Raw genomic sequence first — 13,141 nt, forward strand, 5'->3', positions numbered from 1 at the left:
TTGCCTATTTAAACATATCTTTGTAACCTCTCCACTCAAACAGACCAATTTACACAGTTGTGATGTGGAGTTTCTCTGCCAGCCATTCTTCAGGCGCAGCTTTTGGTAGCACAGCTGGAAAACATCAGCTTCATCTAGTGTGAGCTGCTTGGAGTGAATAAGGGCGAAGTGTCTCTTTTCTTTGGGGACCCTTTTTGAGTAACTGAATACTTTAATGAACATCAAAGAGTTGAAAGACACTGTTAAAATAAGGCGAACGGGATCATCTTTTGAACTTTCCACAAGACAGGAAACATCCCTAAAATATTTAGCACTGAATCACCTCTTTACCTTTCCACTTTCATGTCCTCCTTTGAATCCTATCCAAGTGTCCTCCACACCATCTAAGGTTTCTGCGTCCATCTATCCTGCATTCCTTGTGACAGATCATTTTTCCACCCTTTCTTTCCTCACCCTATTCTGATACAATCACTGATTCAATTATGGATTGGCCTCCCATATTTGCTTGCCCTATGTAATGGTCTATTCATTTTCCAGCAGTGACATAGCTAAGGCCAGAAAAGGTATTTTATCCATCAAACTTGATCTAATCTGACCCATTGTACACAAATAACCTGGGCTGGGTAGTGAAATACTGAGCAATTATCTATTCAGAATGATTAATACGGACTCCAGTCACTGGGAGCACTACAGTGTAAGTGAATGATAGGGATTGGAGTGGGCCAGGAGCCCAGAGATTCTGTGGCCTGAACATCCAGGACTGTAACCTGGCATGGATAATGAATTGCTTCTGCTTGCCAGATCCGTGGTTGGTAAAAGTGTGTTGAGACCACATTGTTAAATGCACATTCACTGAAATAACCTAGAAATAAGAAAATTGACTAATTATCTACTTAAGCAGGAATAGAGGTCTAGTAAAAAGATTAGGCCTGGCACCGGCTCAAAAGCAATTGAACACACACCTGTGGAGAACAGAGCAGGATCAAATAATGACCCACAGCGTTGACACACACAAGAGCTGTCTGAGCGCTGACGTTGTTCTGGCTAAGGTTGAGAACTCCGTGTGAAGCATATGCGGTCCTGCAGGGTTAGAAATCAAGCTGCAACTGACACAGGGAGGTCTGTGGGATGCCAGCTAGTCAGTGAGGTTCAAAGCCAAGCAAAATGGCCTCAATCACTCTTTGACCTTCGCCGAAACTCCTAGGATCCAACTGAAGTGATTTGAAAACCTGGCAAATCTGAATCAATGTCTATTATGTTAGTTGTGAGGGCATCCGTCGTTTACGACGGGGTTCAATAGAGTCACGGCCTCCGACGGTCCAATTGAGTTTTACGGTCTGGCTTGACTGGAGCAAGAGACACTTGGAAACAAAAAGTCAGGCACGCAAACACGCAGGGCTACAAATGCAGCCAAACATTCTGCAGTACTCTGCCATTTGATTACTGTGATTGCTACTTCATTATCTTTTCAGAGATGGACGGGGTGAACTATGGGATTCTGAGATCTGGTGTTCAGGAGCGGCAGAGTTGAGGTGGATAGAAAATGTGCTCACATTTAGCCAACTTCCCAGCAGACATGTTGACTTTGATGAGTAGGGAACACGGGTGGGTTACCGAGGGCTGTGGTCCACTTCTGTTTGTGAAGATTTGTTGTTGTGTAGGCTGTGAATACTTACGTAAATGTAATTTCTTGGTTTTCTATTTTTAAAAACTTTGCAAAACACTTTAAAAAATGTTGAGTGTGTGTAGAGAGCAGAGGAAAGAAGTTAATCTAGAACAATTTGGAATGAGGCAGTAACATAACAAAATGTGAAAGAATATGAAGCACTGTGAGTAATACATGCAAATATAATACATTCGGCAAAATAGCAGCTTTGAAATATGTCACTGTATATATATCACCAAGTATTCTGACTTGAGGCAAAAGGTAGGTTAAAATAAATTACACAAATGTATAAAAAATATATCATTCTATGTATATAATATGCCTAAATATGTTTACAAGATATTAATGGATTCATACCTGCATCGGTAGTGATCAATGTTGAAGCTGCCAACTTTACATTTGATCTTTGTGTAGACATCCTGGATATCTACAGACGCACTCAGGTCTTCTAATTCACTGAGGACACAGATTTCTAGTGGGGGAAAAAGAAAACCAGCGTTTTAATCTCATCAACGTAAGTATAGGATATAAAAATCCCCCCCAAAGAAAGAGTTGTTCATTCTATATGTTATTACTACACATTCCAATATTCCTTCAGTGACAGGCTAACAGCACACACAGCTCAGCTTAGGCTTCTGGAGATTTTTATTGTATACGTTTGTGCAATTACCTGGCAAAAGATATAAACTACATCAGGAATGAACTTTGGTCTGAGTTTATTGATTCAGCCGTTGTCATTGGGTTTTAGAACTCACTGTTGTTATTTCTATTTAAATAGTTGTCCCACTGATTGAAGTTGAATGCAGTCTGGCACATATTTTCATTCTATGTTGGTATTTTAAAAGTTAAGATGTTTTGTTTATTCAGCTCTGAGCACAAGTGTCCACCCACTGCAGAGGCAACATGAGTAACCATCGTAGGAGTGCTTTGCTTTGTGATGAACATAGTCTCTATGCTTAACATTCAAGCCTAATTGTTTCCACTGAGAAAGTCCCACAGACCAGCTGGGGAAAATGGGCTTGTGAAACTAAAGATGTGGTACTGACGCTTTGTGGTGAGAAAATATCCCCCACCAGCTTATTAATGAAAAACAAAGCTCTAAAAAGTTAGTGTGGATACTGAAAGGATTGAAGTTGTTTCTCTCAGGAACTCATATGGGCTTGACATGGCAAGATCACTGAAAAAACAACTGTGCTTTCTGCGAACCCATGCAGAGTTTTAGGATGCCATCATTTCTCTCTGAATGCTTCAGCAGTCTGTCTCTAAGCCTCTGCATATTATAGGTTAATATTTAATGCATTATGCTAAGCACAGACGTAGAACCTTTGATGGTTCATTAGCTTTGTTGCCCAGTAAAAACGATACCTAAAGTCAGCCAAAAAAAGATGCTAATGGTAATGCTATTCATGTTAATTCAATGTTAATCAATGTTCATCTAATATTTATGATTGTTTTTTGTGTCCCACAATATAAATAAATAAAAAAACATTGAAAAAGACAACTATTAAACACTTGTGTGCTTAACATGCACTTTAAATGACCCTAAATAGATTTGAAAACATTTTATACCACCTAATAAGCACAAATTAATTTGTGCTTATAATAATTACATTTTATTCACCACAACTAATATGCAGACAACTGTTAATTTTATTTATTTATTTATTTTAATCAAACTCAGTATGGGTGATCGAGAAGGTACATTTAGCATCTTTCTATCCCACAATTATACTACATTGAAGAATATAAATATAAGTGAATGTCTACAAGATTTCTTTCTTACATTTCTCAAACATTAAACCACCTAATAATATCAGCTTGTGTTTTTTAACTTCCCTATCTTGGACAGTAGACTAGTTTTGTTCAGAAAAGAACTAAAAGTTTTCACTATTTTATTTTCTTGCGTGTTGTCTATAAAAATTCTTAAAGTTAATACCCAAAAAAATAATGGTACACGTGTACAAGTTAAGATCCTTTCTTTGCGTCCTTTAAGACATTCCATGTAAAAGCCCCTTAAGTTTAGTGATCTGCTTGGCAGATGCTAAACATTACAGGCAGCAATTAAAGGTAGATCAGGTCTTTCATCCCTCAGTAAATCTTCAGGAGACAAGATGTGGTTTGCTTGGGATTCATCATCCACCTATTTATGTGTCTTTTCCTTCATGCCAACATCTTTTCAGCAGCGTTTCCATACTGACTGCAAAATATTTTCCTAAATAGTCCAAAGAATCACTTGATGAAGTTAAATTAAGCCATTAAATTATTTTCAGTCTACAAACTGCTAAATGTTAATAAGCAACGTGTCGTAAACAACATGTATAGCTAAAATAAATTTAACAAGACAAAAGAAAACAAAGGAATTATAGAGGACAATCTAAATAAAAAGAGGACTTATTTCAGTGATCCAAGTAAAAATTGTAAATCTAGTACATACACCAGAATAATGTATTTCTATTGTTTATTTTAGAAATATTATAAATATTTCTAAAATATCCTTAGTAACATGCCAAGGCCGTGGCATGTTGCCACTGCATCCGAAGGCTGACCTTCCCAAATCTGAATGAATTTGGTATACAAATACCAAAAGCTAAAAAATGATCAGAAAATGTAAACGTTATGTTTTGAACAGCAACCGTCAGAATATTTCACATCATCAGCCTATTTGTCCTTTACAAGGTAAAGTAACACTGTGTATGTAACATACTGTGTAGCACACTTCCATCATTTACTGAAAGGCTCCTGTAGTTGGTTGCACTATCAATTCTGCTTATATTAATTTATCCTAGAACATGAAAAAACAACAACAACAAGCTTTCAACTTGTTTATACAAACTTCTAAGTTTGCATAAAATGGTAAAAAATAAATAAATAAAATAAACAGTCTTAAACTTTATTATAGAACAGCCTGATAAAATGGTAAATGTATAGAAAATGGGACTAACAACAATTGCGACAGACTGGCGACCTGTCCAGGCTGAACCCTGCCTCTCGCCAGGAACGTTAGCTGGGGATAGGAACCAGCAACCCTCCCGACCCCATTAGGGATGAAGGTGAATAGAAAATGGATGGATGGAACAATTAGGTCAAGTTACCGGTCTTCCTTGCAGTCGGATCAGAAGCAAAGAGTTGAATTGTGACTTTAGGTAACATCCACTGCATCCAAAGGCTGACCTTCCCACTTGTTCCCTCAATGCTGCTCGTTTTTTGCTCCAGAGTCACTGTGTCTGCGAATGGACCATCATCTCCAGCAGGGACTGAGTCACCCTGTGGAGCCAAAACAGGAGGGGATAAGTAAGGCAGTAAACAACCACAAACTGATGGAAAACCTCAACAATTCAGTGTTTCAGGGTTTTGGGTCAGGTCAGTTTTCTGAAAACACGACAGCATTTTTGGCATGTTTTGGTATTAATGCGTTACTCTTATATGAACACCTACAAAAAGGTAAAACAGGTGGAGCAAAGCGACAGCTATTACTTATTGAGAGAGTGTCCCAATGAGTCAAAGAGGAAAAGAAAGACATTCCTGTGTTTGTGTTACAGCTGAAAGCCTACTTGAGGGCCTGAGTCCAACCATATGCCTGGTGGATGCATATGTTTGCAAGTGTTGTCGCTGTGCATGTAGCCATAACAAAGCAACCACCAACAATCGAGCCTTTCTGTGTGAAGATGACATCAACGTCTGGTAAACAGAACTGTACACAGCAGAGAGGCATGGTGCAAGGCTGTCATCGGTGTTAACCCCAAGCTGAGCCACCATCACCCACATGGGCCGTCATTCATTGAAGTACGGCGGGACACACACGTCTTGCGTCCTGGGAGAGAATCGAAGAGAAGACTGGAGGCAGGGGTGGAGGTGTGTGTGTGTGTGTGGGAGAGGTGAAGTGGAAAAGCCAGCAGGATGCGGTGGAAGAGTCGTCTGTAAGCGCTCAACACAATACTGAGGGTTTGTCAAGACACAGACGACACTGGGGACATTTTATCTCTTTCTGCTAAATCTGTTTTTCAAATCCATATCTCTGAAGTGGAAAGCCTGTAAACAAACGGTGCGACAGTGTGCAGCTTCGGCTCTGCGGAGTTTCACTTTTTCCACTGCTTCCCTCATCACAGTGTGGTAATGACAGATCGTGTCATGGTTATTGAGCCTGGCTGTGGCTGGTGCGGAGATTATCAACCATCTCAATTAGAAACCCCACAGCTGCTAAGGCTGATTACAGTGTCCCTAAAGAGGATCCAGATGAGAAAACTATGTCCACGTTCCACAGGATGGGGGAGGGAGAAGGGCCCCCGCACTAATTTGCAAATTTAATTTAATCACACACTTGAGGGTGGCTGAAAGCGGAACACGAAAACAGCGGATGACAACAATATAAAGAAATTAGGGATTATGCGGATTCAAAAATAGACTGGGGACCACAAGACGCTGATGAGAAGCATGTGCTCTGTGTACTAGCCTTACAGTGAAAGAAATGGACTGATAAACAGAGGCCTACATTTAGCTGGAGTCCCATATTAGTTGAGTTAATTATATCTAGGAGAGCTTTTGACAAAAATATATCCTGTAATGTTAAAACCTAACAGAAACATCGCAAAAGCCAAACAACTAAAGGATTTCTTCGAAGTTTCAATCTGTCACTATAACTGTGTGTGTGCGTGTGTGTGTGTGTGTGTTCATGTCTCATTCTGTAATTGCAGTGACAGGTAATGAGTAACATGATACCAGTAGTAATGCAGTCTCAGTGAGATATTCCTGTGTCAGCTACCATTTAGAGACTAATTATTGCTGAAATGGAGTCAAAACAAAAAAGTGTTTGCGTGTGTTGCCAGCAGAAGTGCGTGTGTGTGTGTACGTGTGTGCGCGTGTGTGCGTGAGTGTGGTTAGGAGTGTTTGGTTTACAGTTTGGCCAGTCGTGAGGATTAGGCTCCGTACTGTCATGTGTGGAAACAGGAGCCAGCATTGGCGCTGTGGGAAGTTTTCGACCACAGTGTACTGCCGCGTGGTTACAGTCGAGCATCGGACACCCAACTGCTGCAGTTTCCCATCCAGAACAGCTGCTGGCAATTTAAAACAAATTTCTATTCAAACAGGTCAGAGGAAAAGGAAATAATGAGTTTTTGACAGACATCTTGTTTTTATATATATATATATATTCTAGTGACAAAAAAGAAAGACAACGGAACCATAAAAAAAGATGCATTCAAAATAAACTGCAAACCAATTTAAAAAGATAAGGTTTAGAGTTCATTGCAACAAAAATGCATGTCAGCGCTAAAGATTTTTAGGTGAAGAAAATCAGATCAAAGTAAAAACGCTCCAGACTGACGTTAGTAAGGACCTGATCGATGTGGGATGTTCGAAGGCTGCCCAACTGTGGCCCCAAACAATCGCACACATTCTCAGGAGGAGTTATTTTCCCACACCTCCACAGGCCAAGCTGTAAAGTATACAGTTTAATTCCTGGGCCTCTATGCTATAAACGGGCTGAGGATCCGGGTTTATTTTCTCTGCAGAGTTTGTCTTTCCTCATCAGAGAAACTCAAACATTGGAAGACACCAGCAGGCCGGGAGGAGTCAAGGAGAGATGGAGGGATACGCTGATTATGAAAGGAACGAATGAGAAGGGAAAGGAAGGGACCAGAGGGAGGACAGGAGAACCCATCCTGTGGAAGAGGGAAAACATAAATTATAATGTCAATGTACAATAGTACAAATTTTGGTTGCCACTACAAGGTAAAAATTGTTTTATCTCTTCAAGATCCTAAAGTTAGGTGAGGACAACCATAAAAATATACAGGTATTAATATCATTCATGACGTATCTGTTTAATAAAAGATTACCAGTTCTGAAGAGCCCAAAGACAAAATGTCTGGTTTTAAAGTACAGCAGCTAAAGTTTGACCCAAAAATACTTATGTTTATGGCGGATTTATGTTTAAAGTAAGCTTTTTATTTTACATGATGATTCTGAGTGGAAGTAATATTAACATTTTGAAATAGGACTGCCAGAGTTAGAGACTTGAGTCTGTGGAAGGAGCGATTAGGGCGATGGCAAGGAGGCCTTCTATCTTCTGATAACTGCAGTTCATCACCAAGGATGAATCATTAAACTACCAAGAGGAAACAAGCAAATAGATGGATGAAGGGTTTGATTCATGTAAGACCAATAAAGCTTTTATGTTATTATTGAAAAGGGTACATCACTTTTTTTTTTCGCCCAAAGTACAAAAAAGCAGTGATGGAGTGGGAAGAACTGCTGCCACCACCACTGCTGAGACTTTTCAAAACAGCTTCTACAGCCTTGCTCAATCACCAAGACTCCCAGAGGTCTAAACACTTCTACCAGTGTTTGTACTTATGTAAACAGTAACAAGTGGACTGTCAGGGGCCACTCTGCCGTTGTTACTGGCTCCGCTATTCTGCAGGTCTTCCAAGGCGATTGTGAAGAGCTGCCACTTCTGTGGGAGCACAAATGATGCAAGAATACATGGATGTTGATAGCAAAGAATAAAACAGAAACACAGGCAGCCGGTCATTTTTTTTTTTTTTTTAGCAAAAAAACAGCACTTCTACCTTGCACAAGTATTCACGTCTGAAACTTTTTCCACATTTTGTGAATGCGAGACTTCTCAAAATGTTTATCCCTGACAAATCTGAAACAGCCCCCATCATGCCCCAATCTAAAAAAAAAAAAAAACACTAGAGAGCAAACCAGAACTGTGAGCAGTTATCAATGGGTTCCAAGCCCCACCCAGCAAGTCGGGCACGCTTTGAACTTTTTCCACATTTTGTGAGTGTTAAACTTCTAAACAGGTTTAATCCTGCTTAATCTAAAAAAGCAATACATAATGTCCCATTCTAAAGAAATTCAAGAACAAATGAAAAACAGAGTCACTGAAATCTATTGGTCTGAAAAACAATTCCTAAGGCTTTAGGACTCCAGTGAGATCAGTTTTTTGTAGTCCGCTTGTAGTCCGAATGACAAAAAGAGCAAAAACTGAAGGGATCTGTAAGGTGGCAGAAACCTTTCACACCTCTTCACTTCATTCTCAAAGCTTAATATTTTATGCAAGCGTAATAAAAACAGCCTATGTTTCCTAATTAGGAGGCAACCAAGCCCCACCTTAAAAGAATCAAACAGAACTCATAGCTTATTGAGAGTCTGCTCTCACTGAAACACACGAATGTAAGAAACACAAACACTGATGAGGTTTTTTTTCCAGCTTTGAAAATTACTCCTAAACAAAACAAATTTTTTTTTAAGACAGATTGCATGTGTTGGTACTGACTCAACAATAAAACATTGCTTACACTTACAGTCATAAATCAGCAGAAGAATTATATACACAACAAAGGCTTAAATATCATTTGTTACAGTGTGACTCATAACACCTTTTGTTAGGAAAAAAAAAACTGGATCTGTTTGGGGTGTAGTCTTCTGCTCTCTTGGTAGAGTATTGTAACACACCATCAAAGGCAGAATATGAACTGAGTGATAATGGTATAATAGTTCAACTAGGGGCTTGGGGGGGAGCAATGTGCTGGGAGACATTAAACGAAGGACTAAATGATGAATCAGTTTTGCTTCAAGGAAAAATAAAGTCCTGTTGTATGATACAATGGATGTATTGACAACCTCCACCCCCTTCAGATAGTGACAGGAAGATTAAACTTCTTTAATTTAAAAACTGTTCTAAGAAAAAGTCCAATGTCCAACAAACAAACCTCAGTGGGGGAGCCAAAGTCTGCAGAGGGGCTGCAGGTGCTGGTGTCGGGGAGAGCCGTGCCTGCACTGCTGCGCACTGGGGAGGACGGAGCGGCGCCGGCGGGGGGGTCTGGGATGCTGGACGTCTGCCGCAGAATACCGTGCTTCTGCAGACGTGCCCATGTACAGCTCCAGCTGAGGAAGATCTCATATAAAAGCTGCACCTAAACGAAAACAAGATTAACATGTACGATTAGGTCACAGCGACATATCTTTACCTCTACTTCCAACCTACTCATTGGCCAATGGGATGAATTACTTCAGAATAGAACAAAAATTATACTTTGCATGCCTTTAATTCTTTGAGTTTTTATTTCTTTTTATGTGCGACAGATTGATGTAGGAAGCTTTTATGCATTGACAAGAATGGCTTTCTGGATAAATCTGAAACCAAATAGTGTACCTTTTAAGACAAACCACAAGCAAGCCCACTCTTTACTACCAGACTGAAATGTATATATATGCCAAGGTCTGACTCAAACAGCTGCACTTGGGAGTTCTCATAGTTCAGGCGTCAAGGGCCATTATCATGATTTAGCTTGGCAGCTTTGTAGTTACGTGACAACAAACCTAGTTAAAGTTGAGGGAGAGGGAAAGAAAAGATGGAAATATTACATAGAAATGGACAATAATTCATCCTCATTTGCTATAATTCCCAACTCAACACAGCTTTAGCCCAATGTTCATGTTTTACTCCAAAGGCCATTTACTGAAAACCTCAGCATCCACACACACATGCTTCCCTGTTAGAATAAAAATCATTATCCATAACAACAATCACAAAGGAAAGTTGAATTATGTCATCAAATTCCCTTGAAAAAAACAAAACAAAAAAAACAAACAAAAAAAAAAACAACTTCCACTTTTAGGAAAAACTGAAGAGTTGCTGTCAAGTGTTCTCAACTATTTATTATGTGTTCACATTAAAGGAGGTCTTGGCTTTTAACAAACACAAAGCCAAATAAAGAAGTGGAAAACATGAGAATGTTTTTGTATGAGAATGTGATGTGATGCTCTCAGTTATTTGTGCCTTCACACAGTATTTTTAGGGAGGGGAAGAGAAGGAGAGAAACAGAGAAAAGCAAAATACTTTCAAAAGTGAGCAAATTTTTGGATTTTCAAAGGCTGTGCTCCAGCAGCCAGCGACCCCTCCCTGTAATCCCCACCAATAAGTGTCCCTCTGGGTTTAAGGTGAACAGACACGCACATACACAAAACTGGATTTCTCTAGAACCCATTTTTATTCTCGATTGCTGGCGAACACACGTGCACTACTGTGAGAGCACAAACTGCGAGGAAGCCTTCCACAAATGAACGTAAATCAAATTAAATGCAGCACAATACATTACAGCTGGGCCATTTCAAACATGTCCAGGAAGAGCTGCTGATGTCGATCCAGTTGCTGTCCGGAGTCTGGGCCAACAGCTGCCTGCCATACCCGACCAAACAGCACCGCCGGCAGGGGAGGTAAAGCACGATGTTCCCCCTCTCTGGGATTTTTTGTTTTTTGTTTTTTTTTGGTCCTGGAACTCCAACCAAGCACAACAAGGCCTACTGCTCTCAGCAGCAGATGTGGAACAAGGGAATGAAGAATGTTGGAGAGCGGAAAAAGGGAAGAAGGGATAGGGTGTGCACAATGAATAAAGAACAACTAGGCTGCTGAGGGGCCCAAGTTTTCAAAGCCAGGGTCGCTAATCAATTCTGCGAAGAGATCTTCAGCGGATTCATTTTACCTTTCTTCTCCTCAGTGGCATTTACATTAAATTTTTCTATCAGGTAAAATCTTTATTGTAATTTTTCTTTGCAACTGCAATGTGATTTATTTGCTGGACAGCATAAAATGGTTACCTGATTTTTGAAAAACATCACGTTAGACTGTCAACAACAGGTTGACAAGCTGACAAATCTTTGAACTGGAGATTTCTATTGCATACAATCCTAATAAGACTCTGATGCTTGTTGTAACAAGACAAAGTTCAAATTTCATGTAAAAAAAATTGTAAGACAACAGGCAGATTCACACTTGCGTCTTCTGGTTGTAAACACCAAGGAAAAATGCTATGTTAAAAATACAAGAGCGTTCTCTTGAGCACTTTATCCCACTTTCTAAAAATACTTCTATTTCTGCTGTGAAGTATTTCATCACAAAGCAATGGAAAAATGATTCAATGTTACAAGAATGTATTTCCTGGGGGAAGGAGCCATTACAAGGCCAAATGCTTTGGGTATGTTCAAGTACTTTGAGTGAATCAATGTCTCAGCTTCAGTGCAATATTAATTAACCAACACAAAGACAGAGAAAGCAGAGGCTTTAAAGTACTAGTGCGACTCTGGTTTTGGTAATAGTTACTGTTCAGCAACAATGCACTGATCAAAATGTGGATTTTTAACAAAGCAAATGATAAATAAACAGAAAAGCTTTGAGATCTCAGGTTCTTTTAGCGGTCTGGGTTAAAAAGGAGTTCTTAAAGAGACATAGAAAGGAATAATAGGATATCATAAGTTGTGGTTAGAATTACATATTACTTGTAATGTAATGTGCAAAATTTCTGATTGGCAATAATTTGCATAAATAAACATGGAATTCTAATCGGTTCTACTTTGTGAAAGTTAGGACGGTGCGGCTGACCTGAGAGTTGGAGCTCTTGACATGGACGGGCTGCAGGTCAACATGGAGACAGACCACAAAGGAGGGTCGCTCCTCTGAGCTGCCCTGCAGTTTTGATGTGACAGCCAGTGTGGAGGTGCATCCCATGGGCTCCAACAGGCTGAGACTCTGCTGCTTTCCCAACAATGTGTAAACACTGAACTGGCCCAGGCTTATGGTCCATGGGAAGGCATCACCTAGGGAACAACAATACTTTCATAAACATGTTGGGAAGGGAGAAAAATAAACTAAAGAATAGCAGTTTTTAATTTCACAACTGGGCTTAAAACTTTCCTTTTCCTCTCCACTGTCTTCAGGTTCTCATCCAGAAAGAGTGAATGTGCCAAATCAATGACTCAAAGAAATCTGCTGGGTTTCCTTTCATAGAAAACGTTTTAAACTACTTTGGATAATAAACTATATTGTTTTCATATGGAGAACTGCACCCAAATTTCATTGCATTCAGGATGAACTGAACGAATGTGCAATTAAATTGAAATTTGTTTGTAAAGTGCCTTGAAAAACAACAACAACAACAACAAAAAAAACAACTTCCACTTTTAGGAAAAACTGAAGAGTTGCTGTCAAGTGTTCTCAACTATTTATTATGTGTTCGCATTAAAGGAGGTCTTGGCTAGAAACATTTATTGTGGCTTGGTGATACATAAATAAACTGAACTGAATTATTACAAAGAATTCAAATAAACCTATATAAGTCATTTTTCTGAAAATATTTCATTCTTCAGTCACTTCAGCTGTACTTTACATAGAAGTTAAAAAGAGGATCAAATTAAGAGAATATGCCGCCAGCACTATAAATCTAAACAAGTTCAGTCATTATGGTGGTTCATGAAGTTCCTAATAAATAATTCTGTCTTTAACTTGCTGCTTTTTCTGTAAAGCATACAGTTTTTACCCCATTTTTAAGAGCCAAAGATTCATTTGTTTTAACATCAGACGGTTGGTTCTAAAAACTGGAACCAACAGTCTGAGAAACAGTTTTTACCCATCAGCCATCACCATGCTGAATGCAACGAGGTGGTCAATTACCTTGTCGACTTTTATGTCTA

The 13,141-nt window shown here is 39.4% G+C and overlaps 1 protein-coding gene across 5 annotated transcripts in view; it reads right to left on the bottom strand.

Annotated features, from left to right (window-relative positions):
• LOC122830714 (vacuolar protein sorting-associated protein 13B-like) overlaps nucleotides 1-13,141 on the bottom strand; it is a 297,339-nt gene that overhangs the window by 154,234 nt on the left and 129,964 nt on the right. For all 5 annotated transcript variants that reach the window (XM_044116313.1, XM_044116310.1, XM_044116311.1 and 2 more), the window contains 4 exons: nucleotides 12,054-12,268; nucleotides 9,385-9,588; nucleotides 4,759-4,930; nucleotides 2,024-2,138 (listed from right to left, as the gene is read on the bottom strand). In XM_044116313.1, coding sequence (XP_043972248.1) covers nucleotides 2,024-2,138; nucleotides 4,759-4,930; nucleotides 9,385-9,588; nucleotides 12,054-12,268 — 706 coding nt within the window. The remainder of the gene's footprint in view (nucleotides 1-2,023; nucleotides 2,139-4,758; nucleotides 4,931-9,384; nucleotides 9,589-12,053; nucleotides 12,269-13,141) is intronic.

This window comes from Gambusia affinis, linkage group LG05 (assembly GCF_019740435.1).
Source record: "Gambusia affinis linkage group LG05, SWU_Gaff_1.0, whole genome shotgun sequence".
Taxonomy (NCBI): Eukaryota; Metazoa; Chordata; class Actinopteri; order Cyprinodontiformes; family Poeciliidae; genus Gambusia; species Gambusia affinis.